Source organism: Hippocampus guttulatus, chromosome 9 (assembly GCF_054856545.1).
Source record: "Hippocampus guttulatus isolate MCC_2025c chromosome 9, RoL_Hgut_1.0, whole genome shotgun sequence".
Lineage (NCBI taxonomy): Eukaryota > Metazoa > Chordata > Actinopteri > Syngnathiformes > Syngnathidae > Hippocampus > Hippocampus guttulatus.
Window position 1 is genome coordinate 11,425,932 of NC_141269.1, and position 19,791 is coordinate 11,445,722.

Here is a 19,791-nt window from a genome sequence, read left to right on the forward strand (position 1 = left end):
TTTGTCTTCACTCTGCATTCACATGTTGGAGAATATGTTGTTACAGCCCGAGGTGACTTTTTGATCGATTAACAATGTTTGAAGATAGTAGTTGCTAAATTAAGGCTAGCACAATGTCGTGTCAGGGCTCAACGTGTTATATAACTCAGCAAAATAAGCTATCCTCCTTTCAAGTTAGCCTGAGACATAGTAGCTCTCCTGCATGACCCGAAATAAAAATAAATCTCTTCTCATGCGAGAGAAACCACACTTGACCTTGTGTACCACAAGAAGCACGCTAGCCTTTTATTTCTCTGTTGGTGGTGGGGTCGCCTGTAAAATGTCTGCCTTCAATCAAATCAAAAAGGATCGATCTGGAAAGCATCAGAAAACACAAGCATCAGAATGTGACTTCACGACATCATCGACATGTGAGAGTGCTGACTTTGGTTGGTGAGAGGGTCATAGCTTCTTCAAGAGGAATGCTATCAACAAAATGAAAAAAATATCGACTGTTGACAGTGAAATGTCTTGAACCAACACTTCTGTCTTTAGGTCAGCGCAACACCTGGCTATCCCGAAATCTCCAACAATGCTTGTTACCATAGAGTGAAAATTTGATTTATTGGTGCAACCCTGGTTGAGCAGCTACAAAAAAAACAGTGACTCCTGGCATGTGGATAGCTGTATTTTCCTCTTTATTAGGCACAAAAAATTGCATTATACAAGGAGGCAATGCAACATGTGTCAATGTAGTTCATCTTGTTGAGGATAGTAAGCAGCATTCTCCACCGTTTGACCTTGGCTTTCAAGTACAATTATTGATTCATTTATCTTCAGTCTACTTGTCTCAAGGTAAGGACCCAACCCGGTTTGTGCCACCTCAGAGGACAATTATCTCCTCTTCTTCCTGATTACGAAAACTATGTGAAAGCAAATCACCCACCATGTTATGCCCACGTGATTCGGGTCCTCACCATGTAAGTGCTTCTCTCCTCATCACCACTTTCTCCCCCATCCTCAGCATTTGGCCTTCTTTCCATAGTTGTCCACCACCTCTGGTGCGACGCTCTCATCTTCGCTTACATCTGCCGTCACAGCCTTGCCAACCAGCTGGAAGATGTCCTCAGCCGCTACGCCCATGGGCTCGGCCACCTTCACTGTTAACATGTCCAGACTGAGGACAGTTCCTTTGGTGATCTTCACCTTGGCCACAACTGACTTCCCCAGCTGGAGAAAAGAAATGTCATTATGATTCATTTTACAAATGCAATGTTTACTCAGATTTTCAATTGTTCTCAAACACAAATCATCCTTATTTTAATTCAATATAGTAGTTTTTTTTTTAACAAAGGCCTAGACATTCTCTATACACAGGCAGCGAGTTCTTTTATGCTTGAAAATCTTGTCAGGCGCATTCAATTTAGCACTTCCACCAAGAGCATGGCCCATAAACTGCATTTGCTATTCATTTACTGCTTAACCGGCATGTGCCTAATCCACCTGAACGGGTTATACCTACTTGTAGAGCGCTTTACGTAGTCGTTATGTTGTCCAATGCACTTTATCAAGCCTCATATTCACTTTTTTAAAACATACTGTAGCAACCTTTACAAGTTTTGTGGTTTCCAATGGTACCGGGGGGCGGTGAAGGCGAAAAGATGGGCGACACCGGAGGGTGCAGGAGAGGGTATGGAGAAATGACACTGCAACTTTCAAGCTACGCAACGGCGAGCATTGTTGGTTTGGCGCGCTTACGGCCAATGGTCAATACTTTGTGTTCTCATTAAAGTGTTTGCTGTTAGCTCACCGCTTGGCCCGATTGGTCCAAACTATAGACTGCAATATTTGCATGGTGTACAGTGTGTACATACACCCAGTAGTTGCAATAATGTACTTTGTCTTGTTATCTCATTGAGCTCCCATGTCTTGCAGAGTGGAGATACGGCACCTTGTCACGACACGGCTTCTCACAAGGTAGCATCTTCTTGAGACCACTTCCCAGTGCCCTCTCCACCAGTCGGATGGAACGAACCAGCTCGGCCAGCTCGGAAGCCTCCAGGGATGCTGCATGGTCACTTCCCTTCCAAGTCTTGTCCAGTGTGATGTGACGCTCTATGACCTTTGCCCCCAGAGCAACAGCCGCCACTGAAATACTGATTCCGGACTCATGGCCAGAATACCCAATTGGGATATCGGGGAATTCCTTCTGGTATTCCTGTTGATGACAAGAGGGTTTTAAGATACATAATGCTTCTAGCATTTCATTGGGTTTAGTCCTTTTTGTTCGATTTACTGTGATCACTCTGAGGTTGACATCCTCAGGCTCAAGGGGGTAGGCACTGGTACACTGCAGGATCGCAAAATTTTGGTTGTGCTCCTTCACCATCTTGTACACCCGACGCATCGTCCCCATGGACTGCATCCCGCTGGACACCACCATGGGACGCCCTGACACATACACAAGTGGGAAAACAGAATGCTAATTCATATTAAAGTAGAGCTATTCAATGGATGTCTTACGATTGCGGTTGCCTTTCTAATTTGTCGCGATGAGTCGTCAGGTGCAACATCTACTAAAATCAGTGTTTCTCAACCTTGGTTGAGACAAGGCACATAATTTGACATAAGAAACATCTCACAGCAAACCACCAAACAAAAATGTCGGAACAATACTGAAATAATGATCATCTCGTTGAAACGTACTTAAATTAATTTGACGTGTGTGTGTGTGTGTGTGCGCGCGCTCACATGAGCTTGTATGTGCTATAACCATCTGTTGCGTGAATGGCAACAGTTGAAGACATAGGTTAATTATGCACCTTCTGCCATCTAGTGGGGAACATTTAATTCTTCTGCCTGTTACTATATTCACTGGAATACAGTATAGAGTTGAATAAAGGGCCACAGTGTTGTGTATGTGTGGAAATAAATTATGGAATTGAGGAAATACATTCCCACGGCCCCGAGAAGAGGAAATGCTGTAATTTGGAAGTGATTAATGAAATAATTTGGGTTTTCCCACCTTTTTTGGCAGTCTTCTCCAGGTAAGGAAAGTTGTTGGTGTCTCCTGAGCCCACTTTAAAGAAAGGCACATTTAGCTCATGGAGGAATTCTACTGCCATCTAAAATGTGGAATAAATGTGTCACATACAGTTCAAAGCAAAAAAACAAACAAAACAACAAAAAACCTGCAAATACATTCCGTGACCGACCTCATCCATCCCTGAGGCAGTGAAGAAGATTCCCACTTCCTTTGCGTACGTCTGTAACTCTTTGTACTGGTCATGGCTGAACTCCAGGTGGCGTTTATGTTCACCATAGGTTTCCCCCCACGAGTGTTTGGCCTTGTATGGACGCTCTAATGCGCGTTTGTTGAACTTGTATTGCAGCTCACTCTTCTGGAACTTGGCACAATCAGCACCACAGTCCTGTCAAAGTGCAAAAAAAGTGAGGCCTGAATGCATACCTGTCAACTTGTACGTTTTCCCCGTATTTTATACATGTTTTATCATTTCAAATCATGTACGGCGTGTTACAACTTTTATACGAGGGGGAAAAAAAACAATTGTGAACCGATCTCACAAACACCATTTTGGCTCAAATCCAGATCGCCTCACCTGCTGGTAGCCAAGGACAATGCCGTCGTCGATCGCTACTATTGTCACGGCAAACCAGCAAAAATAATCCTCAATCGTATATTTTTGTCATCGCTGAGTACGGTCGGATTGATAAAGCATGATGTGCGCATGCGCGACAAACCGTTGTACGGGTTTTTGTTGCTTTGTATGGGGAATCATAATTATTTATAAGGGCAGCTATTAGCCGAGATTGACAGGTATGTGAATGTGGTATGTAATGTGCAATTACACGAATTAAGTGAATCGAATGTCCTGCGTAAGGAGAGGAGCCCCTTGATAGGGGGCACATATCACACAAGACAAATAAAACTTTAACCAGATAGGAGACCATTTTGAAATGACTTATTTTACTTGAGGCTCCTGTGATTTTTTTATAGTTACTCAGCTTGTCCAAGACCATCTGTTGTTCAACACAAAAATAACTTTGAACTGCATATTCGTGTAAATTTTTACCTTTGCCATTTTGATCATTTTCTTAGCGAGCTCGATGTCTCCCTGATGGTTTTGCCCAATTTCTGCGATAATGAAACACGGATAGTTGGCTCCGATCATCCGACCGGGGCAAAGTTCGAACTTTAAAGGCATGTTGACGACGGAAAAGACAAACAAACACAAAATGTAACGATGAATGAAATTGCTCGTAAGGAAGGATAAAGCTGCTGCTTCCAGGAACTCAGGAAGGCCGACCCGGAACTGTTACCGTGACGCACATGCCGGAAGCGTCCTTCGCTTCCGCATTTGAAGAGTGCGTTTTTTTTTTCGTAATGAGAAACATAGCATCATTTTATGTGTATGTATTTATGCGTGTGTGTGTGTGTACTGTATATATATACTGTATATGTATATATATTTTTTATGTGTGTGTGTGTGTGTGTGTATATATATATATATATATATATATATATAAAAGAAAACTTTTATTAGTCTCGCAATGGAGAAATTCCCGATTCACAGCAGCAAAGTTATGAAAGGAAGAAGTAGAACAAGAAAATATAGGAGTTGCGCGGCGCCATTTTGAAGTCAAAATAACACAACACAACACATAGGGCACAGACAGTCGTGCAATCTTCACCACTTATATGCATACATGTTGTTGTCTGAAGCAGTTCTAGATGAAAGAGGAGAGGATCAAAGTGTCCTTTCACCAGTGGATAAGACGTCATGCTGAAAATGTGCACACGTCTGCTACAAGCTAAGTTTTGAAAGCAAACACGAAGCTGTAGCGTCCATTGACGAAAAGAGATGAGTTCACTTCTCCTGTCCCACGTAATCCGCTTCAAACTCCAAGCCGCGACTCCCAGTTCCAAATCCGCATCGGCGCTCCGCGCTAACGCTCCTTTCTTCTCATCGTCGGCTCCTCAAGACTTACATCCATCCAGCCGCAGACCGTTCAACAGCACCAATCTCTCCGCTGAACAAAGCGGGGCTGTGAAAAATGCTGCCCATTACAGGCGCAAGACACAAGCGCCCCGGACTGTCCAGCAACGACAGTCAAATGGCGCAGACATTCCTCCCAGTCAAAAACAGTGCTGGTATACCCATGCTGCCGAGAAGGCGCAACCACCGAGCACAGAGTCTCCTCCTTGATGAATGTCGTGGCCAAAAAATGCTGAAAAAAGTCCACATCAGGTCCACACGACGTAAACAACACAAAGTGACAAAACAAACACAAAAACAACAAAAAAAAGCAAGGCTCATGAGAGCACTTGCTGACGTCTGCCTACTCGGGCGCCATCTTGACTTCAAAGTCAACTGTATATATACTGTATATATATATATACATATATATACTGTATATATATGTATATTTTTTTTATGTGTGTGTGTGTGTGTGTGTGTGTGTGTGTGTGTGTGTGTGTGTGTGTGTGTGTGTGTGTGTGTGTGTGTGTGTGTAAAAAAACACGTGGTAACTTTGAGCAGCCAGTGGGACGCTCGGTGAGTGTATCTGGGAAAGAGGCCCAGCCATCTCGGCCGAATTCCCACTAGTGAAGTGAACGTCCCTGGCTGCAGTTCTGCTCATCTGAATTTTTTTCTAAATCCACTTTCATGCGCTCAGTCACTCACCCGCACATGCGTGTGCAATGAAGCCCCCCCAGCTCAGGTGCCGACCTCCTTGCGTGGAACTCCACGGAACACCCGACAAACCCATTCATCTATCCATCCATGCATTTCTGACTACACCCTGAACTGGTCGGCAGTCAGTCGCAGGGCACATATAGAGACAAACAACCATTCACACCCACATCCACACCGCCACTGAGTGGGTATCGATCCCACACTGCCCGCACACAAGTCAGGCGAATGTACCATGAAGTATGTATTCTGCCCATATTTAGTCTTGCAAGTATTAACGTTCTCATGTTCGAAGTGAAACTCTGTTTTGTAGCCAGATGTATCCTTGAAGCACACTACCTCATCAGATAGCCATAGGAATGTGCCAGTTGATACAAGCTAAGAATCGGTTTGGGAGAAACGAAAGCCCTGATGCCACACCATGGGTTTCCGTACCGCCCTTCTGACGATATAAACATGATTAATATGAACAATATTCTGCAAATAAACCCTTCGAAGGTACTCTTCATCGTCTCCAGCCTGTATTTGGATAACCAACATCCTTCCCATCGGAAATTCAACGAACACGAGGAGGAAAGAAGGCCACTTTTCCCCCAACTACTACTACACCGGCGACTTGATAAGATAAGCGTATCAGGGAACGATGCGCTGAGTGGCCTGCCTGCCGACTTTATGACTATTTACACGGGGAAAGGTGGGGTTTTAGTGAGCCGGGCATCTTACTCCCATGTCAGAAAAATAGCCACCAAAGTAACTCATATTTCAGAAGAAAGTAGATCCCCATTGTGTCAAATCAATATATTGTATAATATATAATATATACAGGTATATGCCGATAGTAACTGCGGAAAGCTGAAAGTAGTACAGTAGTACAGGCTCTTTTTGGATGTAAAATACACGCGCCAAACAGGGAGGCCGGCTGCTGCTATCAATCACCCTTCTCATGTTCTTCCTCATCTATATTAAAAAAAACTGACAGCCTGGTAAAGTAGGGTGTAGGGAATGTTGGTTTAGACAAGAACATTTAGGTTATGTTCTTATCTAACAGGTGTTCACGGCCATTGTTTGAACAAGTGGAAAACATATAAGGTTAGGCTTGTTTATTCAAAGAGCGTCATTTGAACAGATGTCATTCTCTCTCCCTATCTATCTTTATGACACCACCTTGACATAACAGTACCAGCGCGTTTGAAGTACAGTGATGTTTTTATTCCCTTGAGTCTTTGTGAGGTGACATTTCTTGAATTCAAATATTTCACTCATCTGACAAGCAATGTGTAAGTTTGTCATGCCATGCAACTGCCATTCTACAGTATTCACATACATAATGAGCAAACATCTGTCCATTTGTGTAAAAATAATATTAATATGGATTACATTATTTATTATTGTCTATCAATTTACATATTCAAGTAATTAAAGTATCAGTCCACTCACTTCTAAATATGCAAGCTGAAGCACCTAATTGTCTGTTGACATAAATACATAACGTTTATGCCTGCATAATCACATAGTATGTAATACATGTGACGGAATAAATTTGGGAACAGATGATTTATGTTTAATTCTGCATTCATTTTGCTAAGATTTTGCTATAACAGTATTATCAACATGTAATGTTTGCTGTGTAAAAACTGAAACATGCTCAAATCTACTTGGCCATAAGATATCTAGTTGGCAATCCAGATATGAGGAAACCACCGGAAGCGACCCTTCTGCATTTTTAAAGAGATGCTGAATTAATGTGCTAAAAGTGTTTATCGGGGATATGCATTTTGTTGTGGCATTCATCATTTATTTTGCTGTTAAAGTTAAGATGTGGCCAGTTCGCAGAAAACCCCCAATTCCCTTTAGTGACCTCACCTTCATGTAACCTAGGGACCTCAAGAGCAGATAAAAAGAGAGGGCTTAGGGAGGGGCTGTTTAGGGTCGCTGAGAGACTTGTGCGCAGCCTTTTCCTATTCTCCTCGCAAATAAAAACAATACAGAGATGTCTCCTCTCTTCCTTCGTTTATATTCTAAACTTGACAACATGTCAAGAGAAAGAAGAGCACACTGACAATCAGACAGACAGATGTTCTATTCATCCCATGAGGGAAACCACAGACATATACTATGGGAGGTGGGATGCAGTGTCCCAAGTGCCCACTTCACAGCGGGGATCTGTGATTGCCCTGGCCGACTTTGTATCATCAGACCGTGGAGGTCTGCTTGCAGTTTCTTATTCAACGTACTTTGCTCTCTTGAGACCTCTTGCTTGGACTCCAGCAAAGCAGTTTCTGCTTTTGCCATATCAAGGACTGTGCACCTCTCATGTGTCAACTTTAAAGAGTATAAGAGGAACAAGCTAGTCTGCGATATTCATGCTTACAACGGTGTAAACCAAACTGTGTGCATCTGTGAAAATACCAACAGTGTGTGAAGCCCACTCCTTCACACAATTCAACTGTGCTGCATGCCAGACTTGTCCTGGGCACATATGTAGAGTTTATAATCCAAGCAGGAGGAAAAGGAGTCTATAGCAGGCTGCGTTTTTTTAAATAGTAATTTAATACATACAGATGAGCAAAGCAACAAATGACTTTGTATACAATGTCTTGTTGATGCAAAGTTGTACATTTCATTCACAATTTGTGACATTCGGTGCTAACTCCTGGGCAATGAATATGTAGTAACAACCGTGAATTCCCTCAAATTAACCAAAATGATCAGAAAATGGCTAAAGGCCGTTCACCACCTGTTGTGTGATGGTCTCATCTTCACTTACATCCTCATTCACAGTCTTGCCAACCAGACGAAAGATGTCTTCAGCATCGACACCAATGGGCTCGGCCACCTTCACTGCCAACATGTCCAAGCTGAGGACAGTTCCTTTGGGGATTGTCACCTTGGCCACCACAGACTTCCCCAGCTGGGGAAAAGGAGCAGGTCATAATATAATATAATATAATATAATATAATATAATATAATATAATATAATACATCCTGATTTATATAGCGCTTTCACAACAGCTGCAGCTGTAACAAAGTGCTTTACACAATAGTTAACATAAAATAAAATAATAAACACACAACATTAAAAACACGGGCAGTCGTCCAATCTCAACCACTTTTCCGTCATACGCTTTGTTGTTTGAAGCGGTTCTAGATGAAAGAGGAGAGAATCCTCCTTTCACCAGTGGATCAGAGACATGACAACATGCTCAAAATGTGCATACGTCTGCTGTAATGGATTACTGATAGTTTTTGAGGCAAAGCAATGATTATTTTCTTCACAACTTAGTAATCAAGTAAAAGACGACTAATTTCGGCTGTCTTTTTATTTTGTGACCTTCATGGTTTTATCAAGGATGCTAGCCAAGCTAAAAGCTATGATGGGCAGACCCTCCCACCCCCTCCAGGCCACCCTGATAGCACAGGGGAGCCTCTTCAGCCAGAGACTGATACACCCGCGCTGCAAGAAGGAGAGGCACCGCCGCTCGTTCCTGCTGACTGTTGTCAGGCTATCGAATAGACAGACCTGAAAACCTGGCCTCACCCCCACTCACCCATTTTTATATGCTTATATTTTTATTTTATAATTTATTTATATACTTTTTGTTCTTCTACTTCTTCCTTTTATAATTTTGCTGCAGTGAATTGGAGGTTTCTCCATTGTGAGACAAATAAAGTTAAAAAAAAAATCTTATTATTTACTGTATGTAATCCAATTACCTAAAGTCATTCAATTGTTTGTGTAAGTGCTTTGAGAACTTCGGTTGCATGAACAATTGTACTTGGGGTAACACCATCTCACCTTTCTATGAAATGACTCCTCGCAGGGCAACCTCTTCTTCAGGCCGCATCCCAGTGCAAGCTCCACCAGTCGGATGGAACGAATCAACTCGGCCAGTTCAGCGGGCTCCAGAGAAGCTGCATGGTCGCTTCCCCTCCAAGTCTTGTCCAGTGTGACGTGGCGCTCTATGACCTTTGCCCCAAGAGCAACAGCCGCCACTGAAATACTGATTCCAGACTCGTGGCCAGAATACCCAATTGGAATATCGAGGAATTCCTTCTGGTATTCCTGTTGATGACAAGAGGGTTTTAAGATATGAATTACTTCGAACATTTCATCAGGTTATCGTAATTTTTTTGTTCGATTTACTGTGATCACTCTGAGGTTGACATCCTGAGGCTCAAGGGGGTAGGTACTGGTACACTGCAGGATGACAAAGTTTTGGTTGTGCTCCTTCACTGTCTTGTACACCTGACGCATTGTCTCTATGGACTGCATCCCACTGGAAATCACCATGGGACGTCCTGACATGCACGCACGTACCGTACACACAAAAGAGAAGCTTAATGTCTAACATGAATGGATTGTTCAACATTGTAATTTCATTATTAGGCCATGATTTTAGTACCCGGGCCTTAAGTGGGTGTTACTGGACTTAATCCACCTCTTACTACGACCACTATCATGCCACATTAATAGAAACAATCAACACTATACATAAAAGCAATATAACAGCACACAACAGTGCCATGTGCATCACGAGCAGTTCAGAGTCAGTATCGCTTCTATCTATCTATTGTATGTATGGAGTTTATGTATGTAATCTGTGGTTGCCTAAAATTTTAAAACTCAAATCAATCAACCAATCACCTTTCTTGGCAGCCTTTTCCAAATAAGGAAAGTTGTTGGCGTCTGCGGAGGCCACTTTGAAGAAAGGGACATTAATCTCGTGGAGAAACTCTATCGCCATCTAAAAAGTGCAATAGTTAAAGTGAAACCTTTTTATTTTTTCGTGTGTTCAAAATATAAAACCTGCAAAGGCACACACAGTACCTCATCCATCCCTGAGGCAGTTAAGAAGATCCCCACTTCCTTTGCGTACTTCTGCAGCTCCCTGTACTGGTCATGGCTGAACTCCAGGTGGCGTTTGTGCTCACCATAGGTTTCTCCCCAGGAGTTTTTGGTCTTGTAAGGACGCTCCAATGCACGTTTGTTAAACTTGTACTGCAGCTCACTTTTCTGGAACTTGGCACAGTCAGCACCACAGTCCTGTCAAAGTAAGTACATATGGAATGGATGAGGGACATGCACACACACTTGTACTACATTGACGTCCAGAAACGTGAGTTAATCTGCTTCAACAATTATTTTATCTTAATACGACAGTACTTTTAAAATCTCTCTCTCACTTTCTCTCCCGCTGTCTCTCCCTCGTTTACATTTTATAATGCGGAGTATTCACGAATACTAAATGACAGAATATACTGTACACACATACATAAATACACTCACATACACACAACTTGTTCGAATAAATAGTGAACAGTGCATGGTGAAATAAAAAAATAAAACACGGTAAATGTGTCACTTATTACCTTTGCCATTTTGATCATTTTCTTGGCTATCTCAATGTCTCCCTGATGATTTTGTCCAATTTCAGCGATAACAAAACATGGACGATCCCCTCCAATCATCCTACCGGGACACAGCTCAAAGGTTGAAGGCATTTTGCTGACAGCCTAGACAACTTCGAAGAGAATTATAAGCTTGAGGCTATAACGTGTAATGTATGGGAGACGTTCCAGTAAGGAAAAGGACGCAGATGCGTTGTAATTGCGTATTTAAACCAACAATGGGCGTAGTCAAGTTTTCAAAAACGGGGGTGGTTACTTTCGGACACGTTCAAGGCTGCTGACAGGAAAAAAAAACAATCTATCATTATAATTCTATTATTTCATATTGTCCCTGTAGTAGTAATCGGTTTTATTTTTGGTTTTTTTACAATGTGCAAAGAGAGGGAATAAATCTAGACCTCCTGCATTCTTCATGTCAAGGGAGCTATTGTATATTTTGATGAGAAGATAACATTTTATTTAGTTGCTTATGATTAGACCGTCATGGACTCAGCAGACTCAGGCACAATCCTTCGAGCCGCAGACATCACCGCCTGCTGCTAACCATCCCTCTGCCTCCAATTAAATAGTGATCATCTCATGCTGCTGGCTTACCTTTTCACAGGCAACCCCTCATGGTGCTCCCTTCTCGATGGGTCGCCCAGGCCATTACAAGACCCGGTCCTCCCCCACCTCAACCTGCCGACCACTCCCACACCCTTCATGTAAACTGTGTATTTTCCTCCACACCTCTCTCTCTAAGTTGTGCTATCCACTCGTCCTAGGTTTTAACACTCCCCTTTTATTTTCCAGCCCAATTTTTCATTTTTCAACTCAGATTTTTCCGATTGTGATTTTTCTGATTCCGATTCTGAAACAGATTTTGTTTTTCCTGGTTACTTCCCCATTTGTTACTTCAAGCCCTTCCCTTCAGACACTTGAGTGCCAGATTGGCCATTTATCTGGGACCTCTGCGGGCTGGCCAACATAGGCGCCCAGGAAAAGGTTCTGGTTCTGTCCGTAAATCCGCCTTTTAAACGTTGCGTTATTCTGAACCTGCACCCAAGCCACTTTACTCCCTGCCTTTTTCATCACCTCGTTCGCTGTCTACTTCTTCACCTCCTCCCATTTGTCATGTTTCTGCGAGTTCACCTGTCTCCTGGTCCTTCATGTCTCTTGTGCTCCCCAACCTCTACGGCGGCAGGCTGATGAGGCTGATGCGTTCTCACATACTGGCTACTCGGGACCTGCAGATCCCTGTCCTGCTACTTCGACAGCACTAGGCAACTGTCTCAGCGCCTAGGCAAAAGTAGGCCCCCGCCCCGGCTCCTTGGCAGCGCCAACCCTGCTCCGATGGTGCATGCCCCGCAGCCGCCCTCTGAACCTGCTCTGGCGACACAAGCCCTGCGACCACCCTGCAAAACTGCTCTGCTTCAATACCTGTAGACCCCTAAAGTCAGTGACCAGCAAAGTCTTGTTACTGAAGAATCTGATATTCAACAGTTAAGATTTCCAAAAGACTCTTCTTGCCGACATCATTTCAATATCATCAACAACATTTAACCCACAATGCTTTGTTTCCTGTGCCTTATTAGTAGACCTGCACGCAAATGGAAAACACGAAGAGAAGCCTTATCCATTGCTAACGTCAGTCTACATATGTCGAGATTTGCGAAAGAGGTTTCTCTTAGGACACCTGTCAATTACATCGACACATTGGAACCAGTCACTTGAAGTTGATATGTAGAAAAACTGAAGTTGTTTGGACAGAAAAATGACAGCAAAACATCGAACCCTCAGATAAACTTTCAAAATCAGACTGGTCAAATGAAGCCAGTTTGTTCCTGAAGTGTGCTATCACAACATCGTCGGTTATTTGATTGTAAAGAATAGTGCCGACATGTATCAGGACTTTTGATGCTGTCAGGAGCCTGAAGTCATAATTTTTATGTGTCTTGGTGGTTAAAGGATGTTTGCGGGATTCAACACAATGATCTTTATCTCGCGACACAAAAGGTATGTCTATACCAAAAGGTCCATCCACAGCCTTGGTGGATGTACCCTGGTCATTTGAGAATGCAGTGATAATAATAATACATTTGATTTATAAGCGCCTTTCAAGAGACCCAAGGACACTTTACAATAACAAAACAATAAAACACAATATGGGTTGAGCAGCGGCAGCAAAACGCGACAGTGTTCACTCAACCCGGAAGTCAGAAAGAAACCACAAGGAAGGGAGAGAGAAAAAAACCACGCTCGAACTATCCTCATTTTGAGGATAATTTGAGTTATGAGTGATGAGATGCAAATGAAGTGGAGGGGTCCTTGTGAAAGTCTGGATACCTAATATTTCCACTGCCAAGTAAAAGAGTTGCGGTCGTGAGAGCCAGGCACAGCACATGGCAAAAGAACAAATTAATATTCCACATGATAAGCGATCGGAAGCAAGGTTAAACCACAGTACCGATGTTGTTGAGGAGGAACGGAACTTTCCTGGAGATGGGAACCAGTTTGACAGGGGCTTTGTAATTGGCTTCTAGCTATCTCCAGCTGGTCTGAGTGTTGGGGAGGTGGCGTCATTCGCGTTGACAATAATCCGTGTGGACAGATAAGTGTCCGGGAGAACTGGTTGCGACTGGTCCAAGTAGGTGTTCTTCGTGAGAGTCCCCAGAACAGGCCGTTCAGCCACAGAGCACAGAAAAGAGCCAGAGGGGTCCCAAACAGGTGTGCCCTGCAGAGAAGCTAGCTTCTGGCTAACAAGGGGCGAGGCAGAGGCAGCAGACAGGTAGACTGTTTAACTGCTCTTTTGATCAAACAGTCAAATGAAACTGTGTTTTAGTGAATCCATTCAAACAGGGGTGTCAAACTCAGGTCGTGGAGGGCCGCTGTCCTGCATGTTTTCCAAGTCTCCCTGTTGCAACACACCTGATTCAAATGATCAGATCATCAGCAAAAACTGCAGGGGAGGCACGGCAGCAGATTGCCTGGTCCCCTAATCCCACTGGCTTGCGAAGGTCGGGCGAAGGCCACTGTTTTGGACAAATTGGGATGGAAGACGACAAGGTGGGGGAATAGTGTACGTATTTCATGTTCCAGAAGTAGGAGTGCTCGGAGCAGAGCCTTTGTCCAGCCATCGACATGCATACTATGAGCCAAGCCAGGTGTCAAAGGGCCTGGTGTGCTGTGACAGGAGGGTGGGTGGTTTGCCGGTGGGGCAGGGAGGGGCGCGTTTGTCAGGGAAGTGGTCAAGGTTGGCCTGTGTATTTTACCCTGTTATGTCCAAGTCTCGGCAAATCTTGGATACAACATGTGTCAGTGCTCCCTCAGGCTTCCCACTACCAGAAAGGTCAGCAAGACCAATAACCTTTTTACGGAGCAGTTTATTCTTTTCAGAGGGATAAAATACCAACATAGAAAAAACCACTCAAAATAAACCCTTCCTTCACCAAACAAGAAGTAAATAAATTACGATAAAAATTTAATCTACCTCCTATAAAGCAAAAAGAGGAGGAAAGGTCTTAAAACACAAAGGGCAATCAAACTTGCTAGCACTTGCTGGCAGTGGAGAGAAGCGTAGACATGAGACTGTTCAAATAGTTCCTTGACCAATCACGTAGCAGCAATCAGGTGAGGTTGAATGATCAACATCTGCTCCAAATTCACTCAACCGGGACAAACACGCAGAGACCATAAGAGAGGGGACACAATACATACAAGACAATACATTTCTGACCTGCCCAGTAGGTTCTATTCAAACTTAAAAAAACCTCTTACACAAATAACTCAAACATATATTTGAGGAGTTGTTATCGGTGTTAAAATTAGCATGTTTTGTTTTTATTTTGGGATACATTATTTTAAATTAAAAAAAATACTAGTGTAATCATTTGTGATGAGATATGTAGATAGCAAGGTGTGGAAATGGGTAAGTTTTTGTACTTCTTACTTCCTTTGAACGTGTAATACATGTTAAACTATGACAACCATAGGTGATATTTCTTTCTTCAAATGTTTACTTTTTTTCTTATCATGTGTTTATATGTTTAATAAATCAAATCAAAATCAATCATTCACCCAGAAAGACACTCTCACCCACCAAAAACACCCCTGTTACCCGCACCCCATAAAAAACAAAAAACCTTCTCTTACTTAAAAACACTGTTATGCACGCACACCCAAAAAATTCTTAATGTAGTGAGTTGGCAATTTGAAAAATGTCGCAATTATTTTTCCATCTGGAGTTGAACAATGACGGGTTGATAAAAATCCTGTTGTCAATGTGTTTAACAGGTAAGAATGGGACAACATCAAAGCATTTATCGCTAAAAGAATCTGTAGGCATTCTTTAGTTGTGCAGGTCTACTTGCTACTATGGCCCATAGTCCACAACAGGGAAAAGAGAAAAAAATACGGAAATTTTCACATTTAAGAAACAACACTCAACTAAATCAAGTGAACTGTAAATCCATCCATTTACCATCACGTTTGTGTTCACTTGGGTCATTAGGATTGTTGCTTTTTGAGTTTTTGTGGATTGAGTGAGAGGGATTTTTTTTTTTTTGGTGAGCATGTCAGTTATATTTTTGTTGTTGTTGTGAATTTGGATTTTTTTTCAGTGTGATGTTATTTTTGGTAAATGGGATTTTTTTTGGGGGTGGGGGTGGGGGGGGGGTATACAACCATAAGGGCAGCACTGTGATCGACTGGTGAGCAAGTCTGCCTCACACTTCAGAAGTCTATGGTTCGAATCCGGGTGCCAGACTTCCTGTGTGAAGTTTGCATGTTTCCTCCATGCCTGTGTGGGTTTTCTCCATATACTCTACTTTTCTACCAAATTTTCTACCAAATTCCCAAAACATGTATGGCAGGTTAATGGAACACTCTAAATTGTCCCTCGGTGTGATTGTGAGTGTGAATGGTTGTTTCTGTGCCCTTCGATTGGCTGGCAACCAGTTCAGGGTGGACCCCGCCTACTGCCCGAAGACAGCTGGAATAGGCTGCAGCATGCCCACGACCCTCGTGAGAATAAGTACAAGTCAAGTCAAGTCAAGTACAACTTGATTGTCATAAGCAGCTCGGATAATGGACGAATGGCTATACCACCAACAGCACCACTGACATGCATGGTTAATATTTGAAAAAAAAAAGCACTTTAATTAATACCTATGGTACTCAAACCCCTTCACATTGTTTCTTCATTTACCTACTGATGATACAGCATCAACTGCGCAACTTGGGGTTTCATATGTTGTTCAAGGACACTTTGACGTACCTGGGGATTTACTGTATTCTCGCTTCAGATGTGGGAGCAGCTGCAGCTCTGACAAAGAAGACAAAGGTATTGACGTAGCTGAAAGCATGATGCTTGTTATCAGATCATGAGAGAATGATTAACAGAGAGTGGAATCGGGTGCATCAACATAAATTTACTTGCCTTTGTTTGAAAGGAAACCAGCTCTTGGATATACAGTATCTCACAAAAGTGACTCCACCTCTCACATTTCTGTTAATATTTTACTTTTATGTGGGAGAACACTGAAACAATGACAATTTACTCAAGGCAAAGCAGCTTTATTTTGATATTGTTTGGTTATTTTATGTATAAAACGTGAATCATTTTTGAAATTTTATATAAAAAAAATAATGTATTTCATACATAAACCAATGGGCTTTACATTATTTTACATTTGAAAACAAAATTAAAGACATTTATTAACAAAGTACAGGCATGGCAAAATGGCTCCCTAAAATTACTACAAACGTACAGAGGAAGAATTTTATATCTACTGTGTATATATATATAAACTCATGAGCCAAAGGTAATTCGACTCAACTGCTCTGACAAATGCTCCGACTTTCCTGCATATTGATTTCAATGTCAGGGTTGCTCAACACAAAAGTGTTTACTGTGCACTGAAGCAGCACCGAATAACTACCTTTCAAAACAATAGCTTGTTGATTTTGGTTTGTTTTAATTAAAAGAAGTTAAGCAGGACCAAGGTTCTACAGGACACAGTGTCGAACAAAGTGTGGGTCCCCCATGGCCCGCAGCCCTAAAAACTGCTGATCAACTTTGCCAGGACCTTTTGGTCTTTATTTAGTCCCTTAAATGAACAACTTGACCGTAAAGGACACAATTGGATGGAATTCGAAAGCTGACTGACAGTTTCTACACAACGAAAAAGTTCTATCAACTTGCTGTCAGTCAGGGAACCGCCCTCAACAAAAATACAGTGTTCACTTTTATCTCATAACTTTGTTGAGTCATAGCTGTAGCCTCCTCACGCAGGCTGTGGACAAACGCACTCCCGCTGCCATGGGTGGTCAGAGGGCATCGTGTACGCCTACCAATTTGCGTGTGCCCACTTGAGTCAAAATTTCAAAAATAATTAACGTTTTATACATAAAATAACAAGACGATCAAAATAATATAACAAAACACATTAAGACACGGAGAGTGATGCGATCGTAACCACTATGTCTGCATACGCTCTGTTGTTTGAAGCAGTCCTAGATACCAGTGAATCAGAGACGTCATGCTCAAAATGTGCACACACGTCGGCTACAAGCTAAGTTTGAAAGTAAACACGAAGCCGTAGCGTCCATTGACGAAAAAAGAGAGTTATAAATGAAAATGCCTGAACCTGGCAGCATGGTGAATTATGTCGACAAATTTTTACCTAGCCTACCAGCCCTACAAAGCCCTTGTGTGATCCACTGAAAAATGACAGCCAGGCTAAAACTGTTGCGGTTCAACTACATGATCATACATGCCCCAGGCAAAAAAAAAAACTGTTCCTGCTGATACTCTCTCAACAGCCCCTCAAAGACCTAGAAAATATCCAACAGTATCTTGCAGGACAAATGCAGTGCCTACAGCCCTACACCAACCAGATTCTCCAACTTCTACCTGCCGCCAAAGGTAAGCTAGCACGGATCAGAGAAGTTCCGAATTCAGGCAACTTATGTAATCAGCTGAAAACCCAAATGGAAAAAAGGCTGACCCCCTTCACAGGATATGAGTGGCTGAACACCTTTAGCCATTCTGGCCAGAGAGGAATGACATCCATATGGCAAAGGGCCTTCTTCTGAAAGGTAGGAGGATTGTTTTTCCTGGATGTGTGGCGGTGGGGAAAAAAAATGGAGAGACCACCTGAAAGGCATCAGGGTGTGAGCAAATGAGAAGCAAGAGCACAAGAATCATCGTGGTGCAATCAATAACAAGACAGATTAAGGAAATGGTGGAAAGATGTGAAATACGATGTGCAGAGCCTTTGGTGACCGCGCCCTGACTGGCATGGCAAATCATCGCAGCTGATATCGCCGAGTGAAAGAATGGCCATTGTAACTCCCGTTAACAAAAAAAACCTCCTGGCGGTGACACGATCTCAAACTGCGGAGCATTTGAAAGTGATCTTTGCAAGGTTTGCGATACTCGAAATGTTGATGACTGACAACGGGCCGCAGTTTTCGTCGACAGAGATTGCCAGTTTTGTACATGACTATAGGTCCTGCCATAATAAATCCAGGAGCCCTCACTCACCCCCAGAGCGCCAGAGAAGCGCAAAGAGCTGCCCGCACCACATTTAAACAGTTGCTCAAATCAAGTCCAGACTTTCAGAAAGCTCTCTTATCTTACAGAGCGACACCATTGGCTCACTGAGTTCATCACAAACACTAATGGGGAGGAGAATAAGTGCATCAAAATCAAGCACTTCAACCTGCCCGGCCAATCCTCCGAGCCTTTGGCGGAAAAGATAGAGATATTAAAAGAGAAACAGTGACACTCTTTCATTGGATCTATCAGTTGTAGTACCTGGACAGAGCGTGTGGATCAGAACAGTGCAGCCTCAGTCCAAGGACCTGGTTCAACACCAAGGACCAAAATGTGGAAACGGGTCAAAGGAGCTTGATAAGAAACTGGGCTCATCACACAAAGCTCCCTGAAACGGGACTTGCCTCGCTCCGGTAAGGCTCAGGTGAAATGTTGTGGAGAGTTTCCCGTCCTCCAGATGGACTGAACCTGTGAATAAAAACACTCTGCTCCTGAACAGAAAAAAAATAAACATGTACCTAACATTTCGACGTTCCTCTCAGATGCAGGTGTTACCCAACTCAAGGCCCGAGGTGCCAGATGCGGCCCGCCATATCATTGTATGTGGCCGACAAAAACCAATCATGTGTGTCAACGTGCATGATCCTTGCTAAAATCTGTACCAAAATGTCAAATTGTCACGTGTAATAAATAGCCTTGAGATTTTGCAATAATTTTGTTACCCTCTTCACACTCACTTGAACAATAATCAAATAAACTACTACAGTTGACTGTTTTTAAAACTAGTAATCCATGAATTTCATTCATTCATTCCATCAATCCATGAATTTGTTGTGTGGAAATAAAAATGCGATGAGACGATTCAACATTTTTGTGGTTTCACTGTCATCACGGCCCGCCGAGGGATGACGTAACTCCAAAGTGGCCCGCGACAAAAAGGAGTTCGACAACCCTGCTCTCAGAAAAAAAATAAGTGAGTGAGATTCTGTTCTATTGGTAAGAATAGTGGACCGTTTTGAATATCTAATGACATTTTTTTTAATTGTCTACGTTTATTACAGAAACACAGTTATGGGTCATTAGACGACAGTTAGGTTTCCATTTTGAGGTGCCTTATTGGCCAAAAGGAACATTTACCTCTCACTGGAAAA

General features: G+C 42.7%; 2 protein-coding genes and 1 long non-coding RNA gene across 7 annotated transcripts; 1 reads left to right on the forward strand and 2 right to left on the reverse strand.

The window, feature by feature from the left end:
- Positions 1 to 256: 256 nt before the first annotated feature.
- Positions 257 to 4,321, reverse strand: LOC147200320 (N-acetylneuraminate-9-phosphate synthase-like). 3 transcript variants are annotated; one of them, XM_086119855.1, is made up of 7 exons: positions 4,074 to 4,321; positions 3,195 to 3,410; positions 3,005 to 3,104; positions 2,276 to 2,430; positions 1,931 to 2,197; positions 957 to 1,209; positions 257 to 353 (listed from the first exon to the last, which is right to left on the reverse strand). In XM_086119855.1, the coding sequence occupies exons 1-6, from the start codon at positions 4,203 to 4,205 to the stop codon at positions 1,000 to 1,002; spliced, it is 1,080 nt and encodes a 359-aa protein (XP_085975981.1). In that variant the 5' UTR covers positions 4,206 to 4,321; the 3' UTR covers positions 257 to 353; positions 957 to 999. The 3 variants fall into 3 exon arrangements, with proteins under 3 accessions (XP_085975981.1, XP_085975980.1, XP_085975979.1); XM_086119854.1 differs by lacking the exon at positions 257 to 353 and adding an exon at positions 655 to 889; XM_086119853.1 differs by lacking the exon at positions 257 to 353 and having other exon boundaries at positions 655 to 1,209.
- Positions 4,322 to 8,220: 3,899 nt separating this feature from the next.
- LOC147200321 (N-acetylneuraminate-9-phosphate synthase-like) lies at positions 8,221 to 11,295 on the reverse strand. The gene is made up of 6 exons (XM_086119590.1): positions 11,065 to 11,295; positions 10,523 to 10,738; positions 10,340 to 10,439; positions 9,839 to 9,993; positions 9,491 to 9,757; positions 8,221 to 8,604 (listed from the first exon to the last, which is right to left on the reverse strand). The coding sequence occupies exons 1-6, from the start codon at positions 11,194 to 11,196 to the stop codon at positions 8,413 to 8,415; spliced, it is 1,062 nt and encodes a 353-aa protein (XP_085975716.1). The 5' UTR covers positions 11,197 to 11,295; the 3' UTR covers positions 8,221 to 8,412.
- LOC147200322 (uncharacterized) lies at positions 10,764 to 19,506 on the forward strand. 3 transcript variants are annotated; one of them, XR_015101792.1, is made up of 4 exons: positions 10,764 to 10,811; positions 11,708 to 16,423; positions 17,905 to 18,007; positions 18,101 to 19,506. It is a non-coding gene; the product is annotated as an uncharacterized LOC147200322 (long non-coding RNA). The 3 variants fall into 3 exon arrangements; XR_015101793.1 differs by lacking the exon at positions 10,764 to 10,811 and having other exon boundaries at positions 11,382 to 16,211; positions 16,304 to 16,423; XR_015101791.1 differs by lacking the exon at positions 10,764 to 10,811 and having other exon boundaries at positions 11,382 to 18,007.
- The last annotated feature ends 285 nt before the right edge of the window (positions 19,507 to 19,791 follow it).

Excerpts from the sequence above, each read along its gene's own strand:
- LOC147200320 (XM_086119855.1), bottom strand. The coding sequence starts at position 4,205 with ATGCCTTTAAAGTTCGAACTTTGCCCCGGTCGGATGATCGGAGCCAAC. Across the intron at positions 3,411-4,073 it reads AAATGATCAAAATGGCAAAG|GACTGTGGTGCTGATTGTGC; the intron begins GTAAAAATTTAC and ends GCACTTTGACAG. Across the intron at positions 3,105-3,194 it reads CTGCCTCAGGGATGGATGAG|ATGGCAGTAGAATTCCTCCA; the intron begins GTCGGTCACGGA and ends TCCACATTTTAG.
- LOC147200321 (XM_086119590.1), bottom strand. The coding sequence starts at position 11,196 with ATGCCTTCAACCTTTGAGCTGTGTCCCGGTAGGATGATTGGAGGGGAT. Across the intron at positions 10,739-11,064 it reads AAATGATCAAAATGGCAAAG|GACTGTGGTGCTGACTGTGC; the intron begins GTAATAAGTGAC and ends TTACTTTGACAG. Across the intron at positions 8,605-9,490 it reads AGGAGTCATTTCATAGAAAG|CTGGGGAAGTCTGTGGTGGC; the intron begins GTGAGATGGTGT and ends CCTTTTCCCCAG.